The sequence below is a fragment of the Antennarius striatus genome, chromosome 7 (assembly GCF_040054535.1).
Source record: "Antennarius striatus isolate MH-2024 chromosome 7, ASM4005453v1, whole genome shotgun sequence".
Lineage (NCBI taxonomy): Eukaryota > Metazoa > Chordata > Actinopteri > Lophiiformes > Antennariidae > Antennarius > Antennarius striatus.
Genome location: NC_090782.1, coordinates 6,294,475 through 6,316,016, shown reverse-complemented (window position 1 = coordinate 6,316,016; position 21,542 = coordinate 6,294,475). Strand labels below are relative to the sequence as shown.

At 40.5% G+C, this 21,542-nt stretch overlaps 1 protein-coding gene across 3 annotated transcripts; it reads left to right on the top strand.

Moving 5' to 3' along the window:
* The first annotated feature begins 211 nt into the window (after positions 1 to 211).
* eps15 (epidermal growth factor receptor pathway substrate 15) lies at positions 212 to 20,791 on the top strand. 3 transcript variants are annotated; one of them, XM_068319007.1, is made up of 25 exons: positions 212 to 326; positions 2,507 to 2,548; positions 3,211 to 3,300; positions 3,393 to 3,440; positions 3,535 to 3,630; positions 3,825 to 3,887; positions 4,431 to 4,556; positions 5,118 to 5,177; positions 5,601 to 5,831; positions 6,073 to 6,218; positions 6,528 to 6,684; positions 8,087 to 8,166; positions 10,210 to 10,282; positions 11,054 to 11,215; positions 11,389 to 11,571; positions 11,663 to 12,061; positions 12,997 to 13,077; positions 13,438 to 13,567; positions 13,762 to 13,806; positions 13,915 to 14,312; positions 14,568 to 14,637; positions 14,762 to 14,832; positions 15,433 to 15,568; positions 15,742 to 15,935; positions 18,811 to 20,791. In XM_068319007.1, the coding sequence occupies exons 1-25, from the start codon at positions 273 to 275 to the stop codon at positions 18,949 to 18,951; spliced, it is 3,276 nt and encodes a 1,091-aa protein (XP_068175108.1). In that variant the 5' UTR covers positions 212 to 272; the 3' UTR covers positions 18,952 to 20,791. The 3 variants fall into 3 exon arrangements, with proteins under 3 accessions (XP_068175108.1, XP_068175107.1, XP_068175110.1); XM_068319006.1 differs by having other exon boundaries at positions 11,374 to 11,571; XM_068319009.1 differs by lacking the exon at positions 18,811 to 20,791 and having other exon boundaries at positions 11,374 to 11,571; positions 15,742 to 17,676.
* Positions 20,792 to 21,542: the final 751 nt, after the last annotated feature.

Here is a 21,542-nt window from a genome sequence, read left to right as displayed (position 1 = left end):
GCACGCCCACTTTATTTCAACTATTGACTCAAGTCATTAAAGCCATTCAAATGCTCGATTTTTAATTCTCTATTATTAAGTAATGTCATTGTATGCCCGTAAAATAAAATACCACACATGTCATTTTATTTTTATTTTTAAATTTATTTTATTTTATTTCATTTCCTTTCCGGCGCCTGTCGTTTTGTCGTGAGTCCGCCCGACCGGATCCCTGACTCGGACTCCAGCTCCAGGTTTTGCCGCGGCCTCCGGGTGTCTGGCAGCAGCGCAGCATGAAAGCAGTGGGAAACAGAAACACTATGGCTGCCACACTGTCTCTGGCTCAGGTAACACTGTCTTACAACTCAAAACAAACGACACCAAACGCTACATGGCCTCTGTCTGCTATGCTTGGGGACATTTGTACAGTGTTAGTGAAACCGGGCGGGCAGAAAGGCGAACTTAGCCGTAGCCTGGTGTCTCTTGGAGGAAGTTTCGTCCGGCTGTGACTGGGAAAAGTTTCTGCCTGGTCTCTGTGGGGACTGCGTAAGGGCGTAGTTAGCTAGCTAGCATGCTAGCTAACAGCTAGTTTCTGTGTGTTGTTAGCCTGTTTTAGAGCCGCCTGGTCAAACCCAAGACCAGCCGTGTCACGTAAGCTAGCTTCTCATCGGTAGGGTGTGTGTGTGTGTGTGTGTGTGTGTGTGTGTGTGTGTGTGTGTGTACGGTTTGTTGTTTCTCATTTTGCTGCAGGCTAATTGGTCCTGGCAAAAGAGATGGTAACACTCATGCGTGGCTCTGTTGTTGCTCTACTGTCATTTCTTTGCTCACTAGTGGAGCCGCTTCTGGTTTTCCGCCAAGATAAGAACATTTATCGTTTCGTTTTAGCCCCCAAAAATGTTGACTCGCTGCCGGCTATGTGGTCAGTCAGTAACCCGCCAGCTATTACTGGTAGAGCACCCGCTTCTCAGAGTGACCGTGACCTTTCTGAAGTGGACAACGTTAAATGTTAGCCTGTTAGCTTCTGTGTCCGTAACGGAAGACACTAAAAGGACAACATAAAAGGCTGTTGTCAGTAGTTTTGCAACAAGTAAGAGGAAGTGAGATCGAGCAGCCACTAATCTGCTGACTGCTGTCACCAAATGTCAACCTGCTGCTAGCTCCACTCTGGTGTTTGTCTGCACTGGTGGAAGCAAAGAGCTGGATGATGGTCTCTCACTGGGAGCAACAACAACAACAACAACAACAACAACCAGGAGTCCTCTGCTGCAGATGAGTTCATAACCTGTCTTAAGCTCCATTTGTTGTGAGGCTTTATGTATTGGTCTGTGTGAAGGAGACTGTCCACTTCAGCACGTTGATGTCCTCCATCAAGTGTGTGTGTGTGTGTGTGTGTGTGTTGGTGACATGAAGGATTTGTGGCTGTGGGCTGATGGAGCTCCTGACCGGGGTGTGTGAGGAGGCTGCAGAGGCAATGATTGAAGACTGCTTTTTTCAGTGCTCTAATAAAGAGTTAGCAGTACAATGACCACATTGTGTTACGGCCATCAACAGTTCCAGGCACGCTGTTGTGTGTCACAGAACTAAGTTGCATTTCCAGAGAAAAGTGTGTGTGTGTGTGTGTGTGTGTGTGTGTGTGTGTGTGTGTGTGTGTGTGTGTGTGTGTGTGTATGAACAGTATCTTCCTATAAATTAGTAGTTGACAAATCTGACAGATTCTGATTGATGACTGTTTTTCTTGCTGAATGTCTTCTGTGCCTGATCAATTTTGTGCCAGTCAGTCTTTCTGTCAGCAGACGGATGTTTTAACAGATCTCCAGTCAAGTCCTGCTGTTCTTTTACCCCCTAAATTCATGTTACATATCTGTTATCTCTGTAGGGGAACATTTTTGCCAGCTTTATCTGCTGGCTGAGCAGCCACTCCCCAGTTGATTCACCCGTTATCCTAGTGTTGCAGTTCTACAAGTTTGTCATTGTATGAAATCACAGTGTAATGTATTTGCTTTTGAGTTGCTAATTTTTTTTTATACCAGCTATAAATTTCTGGATAACTGAGAACCTACACAGGGTAACGTTTTGAGTGGTTGACAAAAGCGTTTAACTTTTTTGATGTGAATTTCACTAAGTGCATGAGTTTAGTGAACAGGATTTAGTTTTGACATAACTTGGAAAGTATTTTATGATTCATATTTTAGTGACTTTAGTGAAAATTTGCTCTCTGGGCATTTTCTTGTGTTTCTCTGCTCCCCCCATCTGTAATACTATATCAGTTCTTTTTTGACAGGATCAGTGGATGACATTCTTACAGGAGCCAGCAAAGGCTTGTTCATCACTTAAGCTTTATCTGAAGAGTTGATTGTTATTAGCAGACTATTTTAAATTTATGAGAATTTGGTCAGTTACATGTATAAAGCTCATGAGCTGACAAAAAGGTTTTAGTTTGTAAAGATAATAAATGAAGTAAAGTTTATAGTTGTCTTGATTGAGTCAGTTAATTTGGTAAACGATCTCACTTTCCCTTCATTAACAGCTCTCCAGTGGAAACCCCATCTATGACAAGTACTATCGGCAGGTATGCAAATACATCTTCTGTAAAGCAGCTCCTTTTGTTTTTGTTTTGTTTTTTATATTTAAGCATAGGGGTTTTCTTTAACAGTGTGTTGTTCGCTTTTGTCACAATGTGTGTGCTGTATAATTAACTTCTGAGCACACAGCTATTATCTAAACTGCTCTGTATCTGAAGTGCAAAACAAAGATGTGAATGATTCTTACATTGAGGAGTCAGCTCCCTTTAATCTGTCTGCTAGCTTTCCAGCAGTAATATTAGTGATCTGTGCTGTCTACTCTTCTGTCAGTCCTCTGTGTGCAGTAAAGACGTACCTATGGATCAGTAATGTTTCCCTTTGGCCAGCATGTCAGGGGAGCGCACTGAGCTTTATGAACGACGCCTAACCAATTCAGTTTCATGGCCAGAACTGTTGAGGAAATAGCTTTACTCTACAATCGTATTGATTTAAATGACTCAGAGCTTCAACTATCCCACAGAGCAACTGTCACAGTTTTCATTTGCTTTTCATTTGATTCTTGTCACCACTGAGAATACTGCCACATCTTTTCTATTGCTGTTTGATACTATTGAAATTTTTTGCTAACATGCAGCCGTTTTATTGGTGCCTCTGAGATGGTTGAAGCTCTAGTGACTGTGTGCTCTCTGTGTTTGGTGGTTGTGTGAAGGTCGATCCGAATAGCAGTGGGCGGGTGGCAGCGGCTGATGCAGCTCTGTTCCTGAAGAGGTCAGGCCTCGCTGACTTGGTCCTTGGGAAGGTAAGCAAAGAGTCGAAGGAGTGCTGGAGCATCAAGTCTCTGTTGACACTGTTCTTCATGTTGATTAATGTGTAAACTGTGTCTGTCTGTAGATCTGGGATTTAGCAGACTCTGAACGGAAAGGTTCTCTTAACAAACAGGTACGAACGCACAGCTGAGGCACTTCATGTTTTATGTTCATCAAGTGCATAAATTCTAAAGATTTGAATCACAAGCTAATTATTTTTCCCCCAGCAATTTTTTGTAGCATTGCGGTTGGTGGCCTGTGCACAAAATGGCCTGGAGGTGGCGATCAAGAGCCTTAATGTGGCTGTTCCCGTCCCCAAATTTGTAAGTCTGGTTCAGGTCCTGTTTGTAATTTATTTCCACCCTTAGATATGCTCCATATTCTCACTTTGCTGGAGACATGATGGACTCATGTAACATATGTAGAATTTAAACATGGTTTATTTTATGATATGCCTTCAGACTTTAGCAGTACATTTTCAGAGGAAACTAATATAGCACTTTTTTTTTAACTTAAGCATGATACAAGCAGTCCGCTGTTGGCAGGAGGAGTGGCTGCTGAGATTCCTTGGGTTGTTAAGGTGAGGCAAGTTTATCTTTTGTCTTAATATGTAAAAAAAGGGAGTAAAGAAATTAACAGGATATCAAAAGTCCATCTGAGAGTCTGAACCTTTCAGATCTGACACACACACACACACACACACACACACACACATACACACACACACACACAGACACGCACACACACACAAAAAGTGCCTTTAGACATACAACAAATAGGATAGTGTCAGGCAGCCACGTGATAGTTTCCTGGCAGTGTGCCTTGCTCAAGGACACCTTAGCAGTGTTCAGGAGGTGAACTGACACCTCTTCAGCTACCAGTTCACACTCCATACTAGGGTCCACACTGGATTTGAACCAGCCACCCCCCAGTCCCCAAGCCCGGTCTTTGTGGAAGCTACTACTGTCCCAGCCACTGTCTGCTTTAGCAAAACCTATTCGACAGGCAGGACAAATGTTTACAATGATATGCTTTGACGGTTGATATTCCCTGCTATTCTTTGCTTTATTTATTTTTTAATAGAAACTTCTAATCATTGCAAATCTGTTTTGTTTTTCCTCAGCCAGAGGAAAAGATGAAGTTTGACTCCATCTTTGACAGTCTGGGTCCAGTCGGAGGAATTCTTACAGGAGAAAAGGTCAAGCCTGTCCTGCTTAACTCCAAATTGCCAGTGGATATCCTGGGCAGGGTATGATCTCCAGACGGGAAGCTTTTACATGAAATAATTTTGAATCTGAGCAACTGGCTTTCAAAGCCCACAGAGCTCATTAAACCATTATAAGAATAGAAAACACAAATAATATGTGGACTGTTTCATGGGATTGTATCAAACACAATGGTTGTCTTATGTAATGTCTGTAATAGGATGCTGTTAAATTAAGTTTTAATGGACTGGATTTCTCACAGACATTTAACAGTGTTGGATCAGGGTATTTGTATCTGTATGTAGGTATTTGGTTGCCAACAAATTTCACAAACTCTATATACAAATCCCGAGGAAATATTGAAATAATTTATCTCTGAGAAATTCGCTAAAATACTAGAAGCATCTTAAATTTCACAGTACATTTAATCTGCTTTGGCCCCAAACCCATGGAAATAGGTTCTGTGTAATCTGGTTGACAGCAAATAAAACCACAGAGACGAAAGGGTTTTAAAAGGATGTGAAATTATCACAGTATCACTTGGGCAGAAAACCAAATGAGTTTTCTAATTATGAGTGGGTCACCATATTATCTGTGTGTTGAAGGTGTGGGAGCTCAGTGACCTCGACAGAGATGGCATGTTGGATAGAGATGAATTTTCTGTGGTAAGAAACTCTTTTTTTTCACCGATACAAAGAAGCCACACAGACTACATTCTGACTTTAGTTTCAACATCTATTTTTGAACTGCTGCATCTGACACTCAACTCAAACTCGGTACGTTTCCCTCAATATGTTACCGCTTCAAAGTGTCTGAGATCTTGTTTTCAAAAAGGTGTTTTTCCATAGTTGTCATCTGAATAATTTTTAGTTTAGTTTAGTTTTTAGTCTTCAGCAGTAAAAGGCTTTTACTTTTACTTTGTATGTTAATGCATATATATTACTGTATACTCTTGGAAATTATTACAGGTTGTGAAAATAATGTCTCTAGTTCTGAATGGAAAGATGTCCAGTCATGTGGAGGAAAACTGGATGACCAGAGGATGTTCACTGGTAATTGGCTTTTGTCATTGATTTTCGTTTTCCCAGGCCATGTATCTGGTGTACAGAGCCCTGGAGGGGGAGCCTGTTCCCATGTCCCTACCGCCTCCCCTTGTTCCCCCCTCCAAGAGGAAAAAACCGACTGCGCCTCCCGTGATGCCCCTGTTACCTTCACCCCCCTCTGCCAAAGAGGCTCGCTCCTCCCATGCTGGCTCTAAGACCATGCCCCACCCTGCGAAACCCGCCCCAGCTCCTGCCCCAACGCCAGCAGCTGCCCCTGTGAGTACCACATCCTCTCTCTCTGGTGGATGCACTGCCACTGATTCACTGTTGTTTAGCTGTGAAAACAAAGATTGAAAATGATTTCTAACTGGGTAGTTCAGTGCGTATTCCAAAAGAAAAAGACGAGTTTTGTGAAGGTAAGTAAAGTCTGATTTCGACTTAGGGGTGTGTCATCAGCGTACATTTTCTTCAATTCTGTTGGGAAACAACCTGTTCAGACCGTTTTGTTCTCTTGCAGTGGGTGGTGTCACCAGCAGACAAAGCAAAGTACGATGAGCTGTTCAGCAAGACGGACGGCGACATGGACGGCCTTGTGTCTGGACCTGAAGTCAGGGATATCTTCCTGAAGACCGGGCTGCCCTCTGCCACACTTGCACGAATCTGGTAAGCGGGGACAGCATGCTGTCTTGTTCAAAATGATCAGTTTTGATCATAAAAAACAATGTTGATGACAGGGATGAAACAGGAGAACATGTTTTCACTGAAATGTGTCCTTGAAGCTGTAATATCTCAGTTCAAAGTGATATTTTTGGACAATAATACATCTGACAACAAGAGAACTACACTCTGTTCTGTTGTGACTGTTCTGCATTTCACTACTGAACAAACTGAACAGTCATGCCATCAGAAACATCTATTGCCTAAAGCACAAATCTTTACTCTCTTACGTAACGTGTTTGTTGGTGTTCTTAGGGAGCTTTGTGACGTTGGAGACATCGGGAAACTGACCAGAGAGCAGTTTGCCCTTGCGCTTCATCTGATCAATCAGAAGCTGACAAAAGGCCTAGACCCTCCACAGAATCTCTCCCCAGAGATGATCCCTCCATCTGACCGGCAAAACATGAAACAAGTGAGTCTCTCCAAGCCGTTCCGTCTGAAAACAATAAAAGAAATCATTAGGGACGTTTGAGTCCCTTTATTTGTTCTCTGTTTAACTCATGCATTTTATAATATTTATTTCTATGAAGCATTTCTTGGCAATTTAATAAAGGGTTTAATAAAAAGAAATAAAGGCAGACAAGACATCTTAAAATTAGACTTGGAAGGACATAAACACTGAGGTAATAAGCACAATAAAACCAAATATACAGTAGTTAAAATCTCTATGTAGGAGAGGTTTAAATGTCATCAATCCCTGACTTTTTATTTTTACTTTTATTTTTACTTACTGAAAGACATCTGGCGACATTTATAAATGTTTTCTGCCATTAGGGTTTGGTTCCTGAATATTAAATTAATATCAACTATAAATTTAATTTTTTGATAAAATATTGGTTCTTGTTTCAGTCGGTCTACATTTTGTACATTTAATATTTCATGTACTTCATGTGCGCAGCAGGACAATCCAGAGTGAGTGTTGATAGTTTACAGATTTACAGGCATCTCATAACTTTTAACAAGCCTCTCTGTCACCTTTTCACCTGGTTTTCCTCCAGATTTTCTCTTTCTGTGACTAAACGCAAATTATATTTTAAATTATTGAATGTCCTCTTCATCTTCGTTAGCTGTCTAAACACTCATTTAGAGGTAAGCTGACAAGAGCACTGGTCGCTGTTCAAAGTATTTTGAGATGCATTGATCACACCACATAGATATGAACCAAAAGAACCCTGAGTGACTTCCTTCTAGACTTCCTTATCCTTCCTTATCCTACTAGTGTCATTATACTAGGGCCACTTATCTTTTGTCCCAGCCATAGTGTGTATTTTTGTAATTTCCATCAGGTTAGCTGTTTCTGCTTTGTTTTTGCTGCCGTAGTGTTTTTTCCTATTAGACTGTAATGTATCTTAAGTATCCAGTATTTAGTATTGTCGTCATCCTACAGTTTCTTCTAGTTTTATATAATGACTATTGTTATGAACTTACACTTAAGGCCTTTAAAAAAATGCATCAAGATGAGGAAACGATTTCTACATTTTCAAACTGGATGTAAACGTATTTTACATAGGTTCAAGTTTTATACCTGTGCTGAATGGGGAAACCTTGTCTATAGTAAAGTGTTATACACTGTAGTCGTTCATATTACCCATGCATTTGTTATACTAATTAAATTAGGGTTATCATTAAAAGCTAATATGGAACAAAGTACACACCGTTATTTTAATGACACAACTTATCAGAGCAAATTGTTCATTTTAAAATAGTAGTGCATTTTTTAAAATTCCTTGAGTGTCATAAGACATTTCATCATTGTTGTGGTGTTATAGCACCAGCTTTAAGTTTAATAATCTTCTGTTGCCTGCTCTCTGCAGAACAATGCTAACCTGGCAGCTGACTTCTCTGCCATCAAGGAACTGGATTCCCTCAGTAATGAGATTTTTGAGCTGCAAAGGTATGTTTCGTTTCATATTTGTTGAAACTAAATCAGATGCATTCAATTGTAGAAGCAAGCGACATGTCTGAGAAGTGTTTTTATGGCTTTGTACTGTAGTGACCATCAGGTGGCAGGCTTTGCCTCAAAGTGAGGGGACGGGCAGGGTTGCACATATAAACCTCTATTGGGAACCACTGATACAAGATTGTCTCGCTCTCTCAAACATTTTTGAACAGTCATGACTGTAGAGTCATTGGAAATACAAGAGTTTTGCCGCAGGATGCAAAACAGCAGATATCTGTAAAGCTGAGTGGACTGTTGTTGGCAAAGAAAAGGAAGAGCGATTGACAGATTATGTATTATAAACGAGAATTTTTTATTTATCTTATTTATTTCTCCTCCATACCCATAAAATGCTTTTTCTACAATTTGTGTTTGACAGCTCTGATCTACAATTTTCTTAAAAATCTAAAAACTAAAATGTTATTTTACAACACAGGTCAGTTCTATCAGTCATCACATCACATCTGCAGATAAATGGGACATCCTTTTTTTTCATACACATGAAATAAACACAGCATTACAATCTAAATATTTTATGAAGTATTTTTTTACTTTCAAATTTGATTCAATCAGTTGTTATGGATTTAAAATAATTGAAGTTTCATTTTGTCAGGAAATTTTAGAAGGAGAAGTGAGAAAGATCCATTCCTGTTCCACCTCTAAGTTTGAAAACAAACACACAGATGTACATGTTAGAGGACATCTGTTTGATGTAGGACAGATGGAGAGAAAGTGGCAGAGTGCAGAACTTCACACAGACGGCACATTGAGCCTGAAAAGATGATGCATATATGTGATTGCTTCAGAATGTGGCAAGCTTCTGTCCAAACTTGGGAGGACGGTGAGGATGATGATGGGTAAGAAGAGACTGAGAGGAGTACTCTGGATTTGAATGCTTGCTGGTATAAGATTTGCCGGTACCAAGGCAGTTGGGTATTTTGATGTGACAGGAGAGAAAACATAAAAATAGCTGCTGTTATTTTTATTTTATCTTCAACTAGATCGTAAAGACCAGTGCTGTCGTTGGCAACTTTTGCATTGTGACTCTTATGGCGTTACACTGCTTGTTCAATGCTGTCTTCTTAGCTGAAACAATTAGTGTAATTTTTTAATCCCATTTAGTACATAAATATTAATTTATGTGAGAAAACCATTGGATCATTAATATTCCTTAACAATATCCTTTTGAAAAACAAAACAGCTTTTATTGTTTTCGGTCAATGACGGTGTCTCAACCTACAATATGTCAAAGCTATGATCATTAGTTTGGTGTAATGGGTTAGTCATGATCCTGACTATTTTTAAATACAGTACTTTCATATATTCAAGACAGCATAGTTGAATATAATAGAAAGGTGGGGCTTTAGATAAGGATCTGCTTTACCTTTCTGAATTTTAGTGAAAGCAATCTTTCTACATCTGTCGTACTTGTTCCACCCCATTCCATTTCCTCTTTTGCTGGGTGGATGAAAGGGTGAAGAAGAGTGGATGAACGGTGAATATACAGATGATACAAATGATAGATGTTGTAGGTTGGCTCATCATCACTCGTCCCTCCTCCTCCTTCTTTCCTCCGTCCACGAGGCGTCCCATCTGCTCCTCGCTCCTCATCTCCCACACATTTCCTCAGCAGGCACACTCACTTCTCCCACACTCCCTGCGCTCTTATAGTGCTGTGCATCTGCAGCCCTGAAATCTAACACGCCATCAATCTCTCTTCTTATCAGGCAATACACACACACACACACACACACACACACACACACACACACACACACACACACACACACACACACACACACACACACACACACACACACACACACACCTGCTATAATTTCAGGTGTCTGTACTGTGGAGCTTTTAATTTCAGGACATCATGGTGGTTCAGGGACAGGATGAAGTAAGCTCAGTAGAGCTGGCTGGTTTTGGAGTACCAGGTCTCCCCTTTTTTCCGTCGGTGGCTCAATACTCTTGTCTCTTTTGCTGGGCTCCCAGGGAGAAGGGTACAGTGGAAGAGGAGATCAAGGAGAAGGAGGAGGCCATCAGACAACGGAGCAGTGAAGTGCAGGTAAGCTGTCGCTGTGTCTGTTTGTTTTTCAGTCTGTATCTGGTGGATACAAGGAGAATGAGGGATTTATGGGGCTGTGAAATCAGGCCGTGAAAGTCAAAGGTGCTACGGCAGCGGTTTAGTTTTATTTGGAATAAAAGAGGAAGAAATCAATAATTCATTTGACAAGCAGTCTCTGTGTCTCGGAAACGTAGTTAATGCCTCTCGGAGGGGGAGAGGCTGTCCTTATGTAGGCGTTTCCGACTGCTCTGAGGATGAGAAATGGGCTCTCTATTTTTGGAGTTCATGGTTAAAAGGCTAGTCTGCTTCACTTTTGGAAATCAGTCTGATTACAGGTAAAGTTGGGTACAACAGAACCTCACTGATATAACTGAAATTCTTTCCTGTGGTGTCAGGTAGCCTCAAGTTCCTTTTGGCTATTGATTCAGCAATGTGTTTTCTACAGTGCATTCTTCAGTATCACATTATGTGGTGGTCATGATTTTATGTTGTCTCTGCTTACACAAGACAGTAACACCTCCTCTGCCTTCCAGGGGTCCAGTCCAGCCCCAGATTTATAATTTACTTCTTCTTCCCTTGCAGTAATACAAGGAAATTAGTGGATTTATTGTTACTTCTCTGTAATTTTTCTTAGTATGACTCCCTTGAAATCAATTTAAGCTGTATGCTGTCCCCAGACCAAAATGAGTTTGACACCCCTGGTTTAGGATATTACTGGTAAAAGAACTTGAAGTCACGTTTATGTCTCCCTGTTCCTTTTTTGACTTGCAGGACTTGCAGGATGAGGTGGCAAAAGAAAATGAGGAGCTGCAGAGGCTTCAGTCTCAGCGTCAGAAAGTCCAACAGGCCTTAGAGGAGCTGGACCAACAGAAAGGCTCTCTGGAGGAGCAGCTGACTCATATTCGCCAGCAGACAAGCCAGGAGACCCAGCTGGTAGGTGTGGCAGAATGTCCATGAAAAGGCCACAACTCGTCGACCTCTCCCAATGAATACGAGTGTTATATTAAAAAATTAATAAAACTCATTCCACTCAGATGGTTCCATCCTTCTGATTAGTACCAGCTAATTAATAATAGTTATCTTCATTGCAGATTTCATCACTGCAGGTGGAGCATGAGGAGCAGGAGCAGAGGATATGTCAGTATGAGGAGGAGCTGGTCCAGGCACGAGAGGAGCTGCTTGCTCTGCAGGAGGAGAGCAGGATTCTGCATGAGAAGGTCCAAGCTGCACAGGAGCAGCTTACTCCTCTCCAAGAGTCTGTCCGTGACTCTTTTACACAAGTTGCACAGGTCTGCGTTTAAAAAATCGGCCTCTCCTTACTGAATTATTATTGCTGTTTTTATTTTTGTTCTTAACACCATAATTCCCTTAATCGTTTAGGTTCAGCAGAAACTGAAGAACCTAAAGGAAGAGGAGAGGTCAGTAACTGCCCAGCTCAGCTGGAAGAGAGCCCTGGAGGATAGCTCCCCTGTCCTGGTCAATGGATCAACAGGCTTCACTGCAGACCTGTTCCAGCAGGACCTCTTCCACGAGGACCAGCCTAAAGAGCTGAAGGAAGAAGAATCACCTGCAGTCTGCAATGAGCAGAAAGAACATTCAGAGCAAAAAGAGAAAGAAGGAGTGAGTGAGAGGCAAAAGGAAGAGGAGAAGGGAGACGAGACTTCAGAAGAGGAAAATCTGAAACCAGATGCCCTTGATGATCTTTATACTAGTCTTGCCTCCTCTGAGATGTACAATAGTGTGACAACTCTCCCCAAGACACAGGAGAACATTGCAAAGGTAATCAGCATTTCTTTTGTATATAAACCCTTTTTAGAAATAGAAGTAAGTAACTACTGTATATAAAGGCTACAACACATCCTACTTCAACTGCACATCACTGACTTTTAAGCACCCACTAATCATGTAAATTCTGACTTCATTGGTGTTTTATATGATCACATTTCATGTTTCATGTTGAGCAAAATAAGACACCAAATGTAAACTATTACGTAAATGGGCAGCACTCAGATCAGGGTGGGAGAACTAATGGATTTTAACAAATCTGATTTCAATTTCAATTCTGCTTTTCATGGTCTTGAAAGTTCTTTGACGGTTAGAGACGAAACAGGGCATACGCTTTATTTCACCGATAGAAAATTTGTTCAAGCCAATCTGCTTAAAGAAGGTGCTATTTATTGAGAATGATTCATATATTGTTGATCACGTTTTGGGATCTTTGCCACAGGCTTAGAAGCATAAAAACTGGCTCCCAGTGTTAGCTATGTGTTCATCTACAAAAATGTTCAGTATGTGTATTTGACATAGTTTATGGTAACTTGTTCATGTGTATCACAATTGTGAATTTTCAGTGAAGTCTTTAAATTTTAGCATCCTGAATCATGAGAGTCAGAATGTGAAAACTAGATCCAGATCAGACTTGGATGTGCGGTAGATCTCAATGTCACTTTCTGTCAAGGCATTGCTGGCATGATAAAAGCATGAAACAGAAGTTTGTAATTGACCCGATCCTGCAATTGTAAAGAAATCTGGATCATTACCAGAAACTAATGTATTATTGGATCATACCTAACATCTGATAACTTAAGGAATCCTACTAACAAATAAGCAATTAAACAATTAGGGGCAAAAACATGAGCTCTTCAACAGATGTAAATATCACAGTGTAGCTCTGTGAGTGTGTTAACTGCTGGGTTGTTCTCTCTTGTCACCAGGAACACAGAAGCCCCACACCAGACATCTCGTCTGAAGTCACAGATGATGCAGAAGAATCCCCAAAAGAAATCTCAGCAAAGGTGACTGACGTCGACATTTATTTATCTTGGGAGTTAGTTTATCATCCTTTGAGGATTCAATTTATCTTTGCAGATCGGATCATGTGCTAACAGGCCTATATCGAATTTGCAGTATCTAATTACAGTAATCAAAGTATGTGAAGAATCAGCTTTAATTGCCATCGTGTGTTAAAAAAACAGACAAGGAATTTGTTTCCGGCAGGTGGTGTCTCAAACTGTACATTCGTAACATTAAATTTAACTATGCGAAATACAAACACACAAAACACAGTGGGTGGGGGGACACAATGACATGACAGAGTTCACATAGCGTACAGTACTGTTCAGGTTTGTCAACAGAGTCTTGTTGCTGTTCAACAGGTGGCATCGCCAGAGAACAAGCAGCAGCCAGCAGAGACGCCAGAAGGCACCACCTCCTCACTACCTCCTCAAGTCGGCCCTCGCTCACTGCCTGAGATGGACTTATTCCATTCGGACCCCTTTACTGATCGTGAGTCCCCACCAACAGTTTGGTTAACAATGAATAAATTATTACATTTTCATGAGCAGAGGCTCCCTTAAGGCTGGGAAAAGTTGACTTTCAGATTGTTTTTCGATTTCATTCAATTCTTTTTCTTTTACATTTACAATTTACTTTTTTCAAATGCGGGTACAATGAAATGATACTAGTATCTTTACACATAGATGATCCATTCAGAGACGATCCATTTGGAAAGGCAGATGTAGCGGGTAAGGACTTAGAGTTCCTAGTTTAAATGACATGAGCATCAGGTGAATGTCTTTTTTGTGTCGGTGTGTACTTCACATACCTTGTTTTTGTCTGTTCTATTGCATCAGATCCATTCGGAGGAGATCCATTTAAGGGAGCTGACCCCTTTGCAGCAGACTCTTTCTTCACACAGACTCCCAATGCCCCTTTCTCCTCAGAGGACCCTTTCTCCGCCCCAGCTGATCCATTTGGTAGCACGACCGGCATGCCTGATACAGACCTGTTTGTGACGAAGCTCAAGGAGACAGCAGCGGCACCAGAAACCGGTCCAGATCCCTTTACCTCCAAACCCAACAATTCATCTTCAGCAGCCAAGGATCCATTCATCACTACAGGGAACAACATGGCCCAATCCGACCCATTTGGAGGCAAAATAAACACCTCTGGGGAGGTGGACCCATTTGGCTCTCAGGACCAAGGAACCGATCCCTTTCACTGCTCTTCACCCAGCGCTGATCTGGCCGTGGTGAGGAGAACAGCAGTGAAACCTGTTCATGATGTGCTCTCCCATTTAGTGGGACCTATAACCAGGCTATAACCAGTTGATGTGGTGAACAAATTCAGTTTTAATCGCAGCATGACATCTTATATCAAGGAGCTGTAATTGTTTCAGAGATACTAAAATGACACGAATTTGTAACAACCATTCAATTCATTTATGTTCAGGTCAGAGGTCACTGTGTGTGATGAGTTATGCATGTTATGTGTTTTCCATTCTTAGAAAGACACTGCGGCACAAAATGACCCTTTTGCTCCAGGTGGCACGACAGTTAACACCAGCTCAGATCCAGGTATGACAGAGCAGAGCACCACCCTCTGGGAACAGGCCCCAATTGCAGCTCGGGCACTATTTACCATGTCCATTTGAATGTCATCAGTGTTACTTGCTCAGTGACTTTTATTTGTGTGTTTCAGATCCTTTTGCTGCTGTGTTTGGTACCGAGTCATTTGGAGGAGGCTTTGCAGATTTCAGTGCCTTAACAAAGGTAATCATGTGCTCATGCCCTCGCTTCACCCCTAACGTGCTGACATAAAGCTTAGAGTGGAGTGATGTAAACCGCCAAGCAGGTCAGAGATGATCTGTTCACTCAGGGGAACAGTAAGTCGTTTCGACACAGTGAACTCACACCAGTTGTTGGATCAGAACATTCAGGAAGAGTCTGAGTGTGTTGTGGTTTTGTGAGGAAATAACTGAAATAACTTTCTTCTCCTCGGTGGAGGAATGGGACACCAAATTCAGCAATAAGCGCAACAAAGCAATGACAAGGTTATTATAAATGGAAAAGTTATTCAAGTTACAAAAGTAAAATAACAAAAAGGGACTTTTTTTAAAAAAAAATTATGAAAAAAAAACCCCCATGTCATTGCCTTCCTAGAACTGCAGAGTCAGCCAAACCTTTTTCATGTGCTGTCAATTTTTCAGTTTTACCAGGGATGGAAATGTCTTATCTATATGTTGAATATTAGAATAAGATCAGTCTGACCACAAATGTGCGCCAAAGGTTGTGAGCAGTCACCTGATCTCATTCCATGTGTCGTCGTCTGTTTTCGTCTTTGATTTGATCGTTAACCCATCTTGTTTCCAGTCAAACGGTGCTGAGCAGTTTGGCGTCAACAGTAAGAACCTGTTCCAGGAAGGCAACCAGTCTGCTGGATCTGATGTGCCCCCAGCATTGCCCCCAAAAACCGGTACACCAACTAGACCACCTCCTCCGCCCCCAGGTCAGTATTCACAGCGTTCAGTTTCCCCATAGAGGGACAAGTGTCACATTATAGGTGTTCGTTTCAGTCATTTAACATTTAGTATTAACAGCATGTGTTTGTATATGTTGGCCCCTCCTATTGTCTGACATCTTTATTTAACCCTCTCCTCGTCCGTCTGTCTGTGTTCTCAGGTAAGAGATCCTCCATCTCCAGAACAGAGTCCTCTGACTCCTTCCAAAGACGAGGACACTTCCTCCAGCAGCCTTCAGCAGACTTCTCCTCTTCCTCTCTGCCTGCCAAGGACCCCATATCCGACCCCTTCGCCCCCTCCTCCCCTCCTCGTCACAACGTACGGGAAGCTGACCGATTTGCCAGCTTTGATAAAGTGAGCACCTCCCCCTCTCCCTCACCTTCACCCGACTCTCAGTAGTCACTCCTGTTTTCCTTTCGATTCCCTGTTTATCATCACATTTATCTATTTAATTAAATCATAATCATTATGCAAATCAGGCCAGCTTAATTAATCCCTCCATCCACTGCCAATGAAAAGAGGCGAGCTAACTGGCTAATTTGAAGGGTCCCATTGTGGCACAGGTTTCTGATGCTACATTTGCTAAGCTAACAAACGCTTTTTCTTGCATACTGTGCTGCTGGTGTGTATTTTAACTCTTTATTGTGAATGCAATAGTTTCTTACGATGTAAAGTTTGTTATTGATTATTGATTTACAATGGAAATGAGCTTAATTTAAGTACTGCTATTGAAGTTACATTGTGTTATTTTCAAAAAGAATTCACAGATATGTCATCAAGTTTATCGAAGCAGCTTTTCATTAATAGACTTGTTCTGTTACAAATAGAAGAGACACATCTGTCCTTTGGTTGGCAGTGAATGGAGAAGAAAAAAGCTGCTTGTATTTGACTCTTTATAGCCATCCCACCTCAGCAGGCTGACATCACAACATGTGCCTATTTCAAATCTTGATAAAGTAAAACAAAAAAATTAAAAACACTTTCAAGATTGTGATGCAGATAAATTTCAGTTTGAAGTAAATGTGTTGAAAATTTTTTGTACTGACCTTAAATTCCAAAATGCAGAGAGCAGTCCCTGCTGAGTCATGTTTGAGATTCACTTTCAGACCATTACATTCCACTAACTTGAAAGTTGAAGTTGAAACCGTTGGTTACAAACTCTTAGGAAAAAATGTGTGTGACCAAAACTACACTACAAATACCTTTTTGGGATATTTTACTTGTAATAATTTCTTCTCACAGTGGGAACCCTGTCATTATTATAAGAAAATTGCTTTTCCTTCTCACTAAAATACACGCAAAAGGTTATAAAGCTAACATTCAAAATATACAAGCCAACAGCTTTGGAAAAATAGACATAAATCATTTCAAATTAGTCTAAACAAGGTTCGAACTCAACTGACACACTAAATCATTAATGATATTAAATTCCTCGCATGACTTCCTTTTTTACTACGAGATCAAAATGTACAGTCAGGCTGTGAGTTTGGGACGACCATCATTAAAGGATAGCGTTCACTCGGGGGTCCCTCCTGTCACGAGTTTGTTGCATGTCTGTTTCATCCCGACCTGCATGCATTAACTGTGTTTGATTAGCTGGCTCTCGTTCACTCATACCACCGCTTACGCCTCTCCTCAAGCCGCTCATTATTTTTTTCCCTTTCATCATTTATTCATTCATGCAGTGATCTGTCCGTCTGTCCATCCATTCCCACTTTTGTCAGTTCATTCAGCCCGTGTCTGTTGGAGAATCAGATTGCCTGTATCACCTTTGTGTCTTTACACTTCTGTCATAAAGTTGTCATAAGTTTAATAAAGAGTTGAATGAAGGGCACCATCTCTGGCTCCTATGTGCATCCATGATACCGTCAACTGCCAATGCCTGAGCCTTTAAAGGATCACTTTAATTAAAATTACCACTTCAATTAAAATTAGTTGGAATGATATGGCACATCACATTTTTCCCAAAAAACACTTTCACAACTTTTTTACGTCTTTTCAAGGGGCGTACTTTTGTCAGTCATGTCATTTCTCCATTGTGGTTTTAAAATGATTCCAGACACAGGATTGCCTTTGTGAGTAGATCTTTTATAAATTTTCATAATGTGACCGTGTGAAAAGCAGGAAAAATACATTTTTAAAAAAGTGTGTCACTCTTTAGAAATTTTGGGGAAATTATTTTACAGGATGACGAAAAGTGGTCCTGTTCAAGTAATTTGACAAAATCCTATCAAATCCATGTTAAAGATTACTTTACCTGTGAGACATTGTTTACAGTAATATTTACGTAATAAATACCCGAGCTCTTCTAAATCTGTTTTGTTAATAATAATAATAATAATACTGTATTATTATTATTATTATTATTATTATTATTGTCATCATGCATGTTCCTCTCTCCTCCGAAATCGCCTTTTAGTAAATGTTATCATTGCTTCCGACTTTCCTCTGCATAGGTAGAGAGTGCATGTCCTGATGTACTTTGTGTTTTAGTGTGCGCCCTTGACCTATTGTTGATGTGATGCTACAAATATTGCACTACTCGCATTCATCACTCACTGGGTACCCCTGTTTTCCCCGAGCCTGTTTTGCATTTCGGTATATGGCCTTAGTAAATGTAGATGAACTGTTCACGATGTTACAGGAGGGTCTTAGATGTGTCCTCCTTTCACCAAAAGTATTCCTGGTTTGATTCCAGCCAGTGATCTTTGTTGCACGTCATTCCTGCCACTTTTCTTTCCCCTCATTTCGATAATAATCAAAAACAAATCAGAAAAGTTAGAGATACAGGGATTTTTTTTTCCAATTCTAAAATGTCATAACTAACAAATGTAAGGGACCCGTATTTAAAATGTGTTACTATATAAGGAAAACTAATATGAAGACGTATCGATATTGTCCTCAAACATGTATTCATAGAAATAAAATAACAGAAAGGCTTTCTGGTAAGGTTTGTTGCATACAGAGAAAACAAACTCTTTCTGGAGCCTGTATGGCTGAATGATTAATGATGACGGCCGTCGTCTCATCACGTGTTGTTGTTGAGGGTTATTTGTTAAAAACAGACATCTTTGAGAATCTCTTAACTGTATGCATTTGTTTCTGTCTCCTTTCACCCCCCATGTTTCTTTGCACATATGTTGTTCTTTCCTTCCCCTGTGTGTATGTGTGTGTGTGTGTGTGTGTGTGTGTGTGTGTGTGTGTGCGTGTGTGTGTTTTCAACGAGCAGTATCCAACGGAGGAAGACATGATAGAGTGGGCAAAGCGCGAGAGCGAGCGAGAGGAAAAGGAGCGACTTGCCAGGCTCACCCAGCAGGAACAAGAGGACCTGGAGCTAGCCATCGCACTCAGCAAGTCTGAACTGTCCTGAGGAGTCTCAGGTGCCCCCCCCACCCCCCGGCCCCACCCAGAACACACCAAAGCAAAGCGGGGAATGTAAAGGACTGACTCGGCAGCACCTGCTGACCCAATGAAGAGACTATGAAACTAAACCCATCTGAATCTTTTCACGACCTTTCCTCAGACTATGTTGCAGACCATGTTTTTCCCCCCATCTTGTTGGTCTCTGTGTTCTTTTGATTTGGAGGACCAAGATGGAGTGTACTCTCTGAAGAGTGGATTACCGGATGAAATGCAGTAAATGAGGATTTAGAGATGGTTAGATGTTTAGATTGCTCTGTTGATTTCAACTCTAGATAACATCAATTCCCCAGAATGTAATTTAACCATACAGTCAAAACCAGGTTGAACTAGGCTTGTCCAGTCCTGTTGTTATCTGCTAACAGCTACATGGATTTACAGTAATCTCTGCTCACTTACGTTGAATCAAGAACTTCATCAATTAATCCTTGATTGAAAATAGACTGAATAATTGTGGGGAAACTCCTCAGAGTCCTTCCAGCTGCTGCTAATGGTTTTGAAACTACATTGTGAGTAGTTTAAAAATTGGGCAAATTGTTCATTTTAGAGGCACTGTGAACATTAAAGAGTGAAAGTCGCTGTTTGAAATGGGGTCATCGTGTCCGGTGTGTATGCAGTCCTGTTTGGCAGCTGAGGACCTGTGAGATGTTTCTGTTCAGAACGTAATTTAACATTTCTACATGTCTAACTGGAAGCTACCAGTCCTCTGATATGTGAAACGCATGTGCACATTTATACTACAAGTGAATATATTGACCACACCTACCACATTCAGGTTTGACATCCTTTTAACGTCTCTAAATGTCAGCATTGCATTGCTTTGCCTGCATCTGTTTTCCATCATTGTCTTAGATGAAAGTCTAAACATGGTATTTTGTTGCCCAAATACTCATCTTTGGATTACGGTAATATGAAACATCTTTTTCATGCCAGAGATTAAAGATTGTCTTTTTTTTTTTGCTGAAATATGGCTGCTAAACTGAGAATTTTTGACATTACAAACCCAAGTTTAAAAATGTAAAACCATGTTGTCTCATTGAATGTACGAGTGTGGAGAAACAAAAAATTTACCCTCGGCTTATTCAGACAGTAATGAATATCTTTGACATGAACCAGGTGGTCCTTTGTTGGTGGTGATTTTGTTAGCATTGAAGAGCGTTTCATTTGTCCTAATGTCCTTTATTAGAGCCATATTCGATTTTGAAGTCTTACAAAAAGAAAAGCCAGTTCAAGTTGATTAGCATCTAGATTTTGCTGTAGCACTTTGTCTTCTCTCTGCCTACTTCAGGCTCTGTGGGGATTTAACTTGCAAAACAACTGCTGTTGTGTCCTGAGAATAAATGCTTGCTCTGCAGTCGTGAAGTCGTGCACAGCATTTCTTTGGCTGATGCTTTAGCTTCTTGCTGTGTACATTTTTTTTTGTTTCCCCTGCTAAATGAACTAAGTGACTTAACAGTGAGAGTTGAACTGTGATGTTCAGTTTCTGAAGAAGGGATGCCTCCAACCCTGAGTCTGGTCATACTACAATTGTGTCATTCTATCACATTTAACACCAACGTATACGTTAGTCATTTGTATAGATGCCTGCCACTTCACAACCCAAACAACCACTTATGTTTCCAGGCTTACCCATTAAAAAAAAATCGTATCTTTTATGGGTAACAGATTTGTTTTACGCTGATTGTATTTTATTTTGTATTTTCTAACAAAAGAAAAAAAAATCCTTATCTGGAAGGTATGGTCAGAATATGTAATGCATTTAATTGAAACAGAATAAATATTACCATGAGGTTTTGCTGTTTGTGGGTTGTTCTGTTTGGAAATAGTCAGTAGTGGAGTGAAGGTACTTTTACTCGTGTAAAAGTAACAAAACTACATTGAAAGATTGTTTACATGAATGCACATATCTTGTAATTAAAGTAAAAGTAGTGGTGAAAAGTAAAGAAGAAGGGAACTGTGGTTAGATTTTTGAGGTACTCGCATGTTCCTAAAATATATTTGAATTTTATTTCAAATATTTTTAAACAAATTATTGATGAAACCTGAGGTGTTCAGAGAATAGATGGACCAACAGTTAGTGAATTAACTTTAATTCAGACATTACAACTACGGATATAGAGAGAGAAATAAGGAGAGAAAGAAAAAGAAAAGCACTCGAGGAAGAACCAATCTCCCAATCTGGATTATATCCTAAATTAAACACTGCAATCTGAAAAAATGTTTGATCTAGACATTAACTCATTGGCTGCCAGTCATTTTCAGTGCAGAGTTCCTGGACTCTGCTCTGAAACTTTGAAGCTTTGAAACTTTGAAACTTTGTTGCATTATAAATTATTATGAATTGCCACAACTTCTCCGTCTCCCTCTGATTTTCCATCCTCTGTTCGGTAAGTGGATCAGTGCTGTTGTCCTGTTCACTGTAGGGACAAATCTACAGTATGTAAACTAATTGCTTCAACCGGCAATTTAAAAGTCTTAAAGCTACCCACCAATTTATATTTACAAGGAACGTTATTAACCAATTGGGGAGCTATATTTTTT

Bases quoted from the DNA above. Each gene is read 5' to 3' on its own strand.
- eps15 (XM_068319006.1), top strand. From the start codon at position 273: ATGAAAGCAGTGGGAAACAGAAACACTATGGCTGCCACACTGTCTCTG. The intron at 13,568-13,761 runs GTGAGTCCCCAC...CTTTACACATAG, and splicing joins TTCGGACCCCTTTACTGATC to ATGATCCATTCAGAGACGAT. The intron at 14,833-15,432 runs GTAATCATGTGC...TCTTGTTTCCAG, and splicing joins ATTTCAGTGCCTTAACAAAG to TCAAACGGTGCTGAGCAGTT.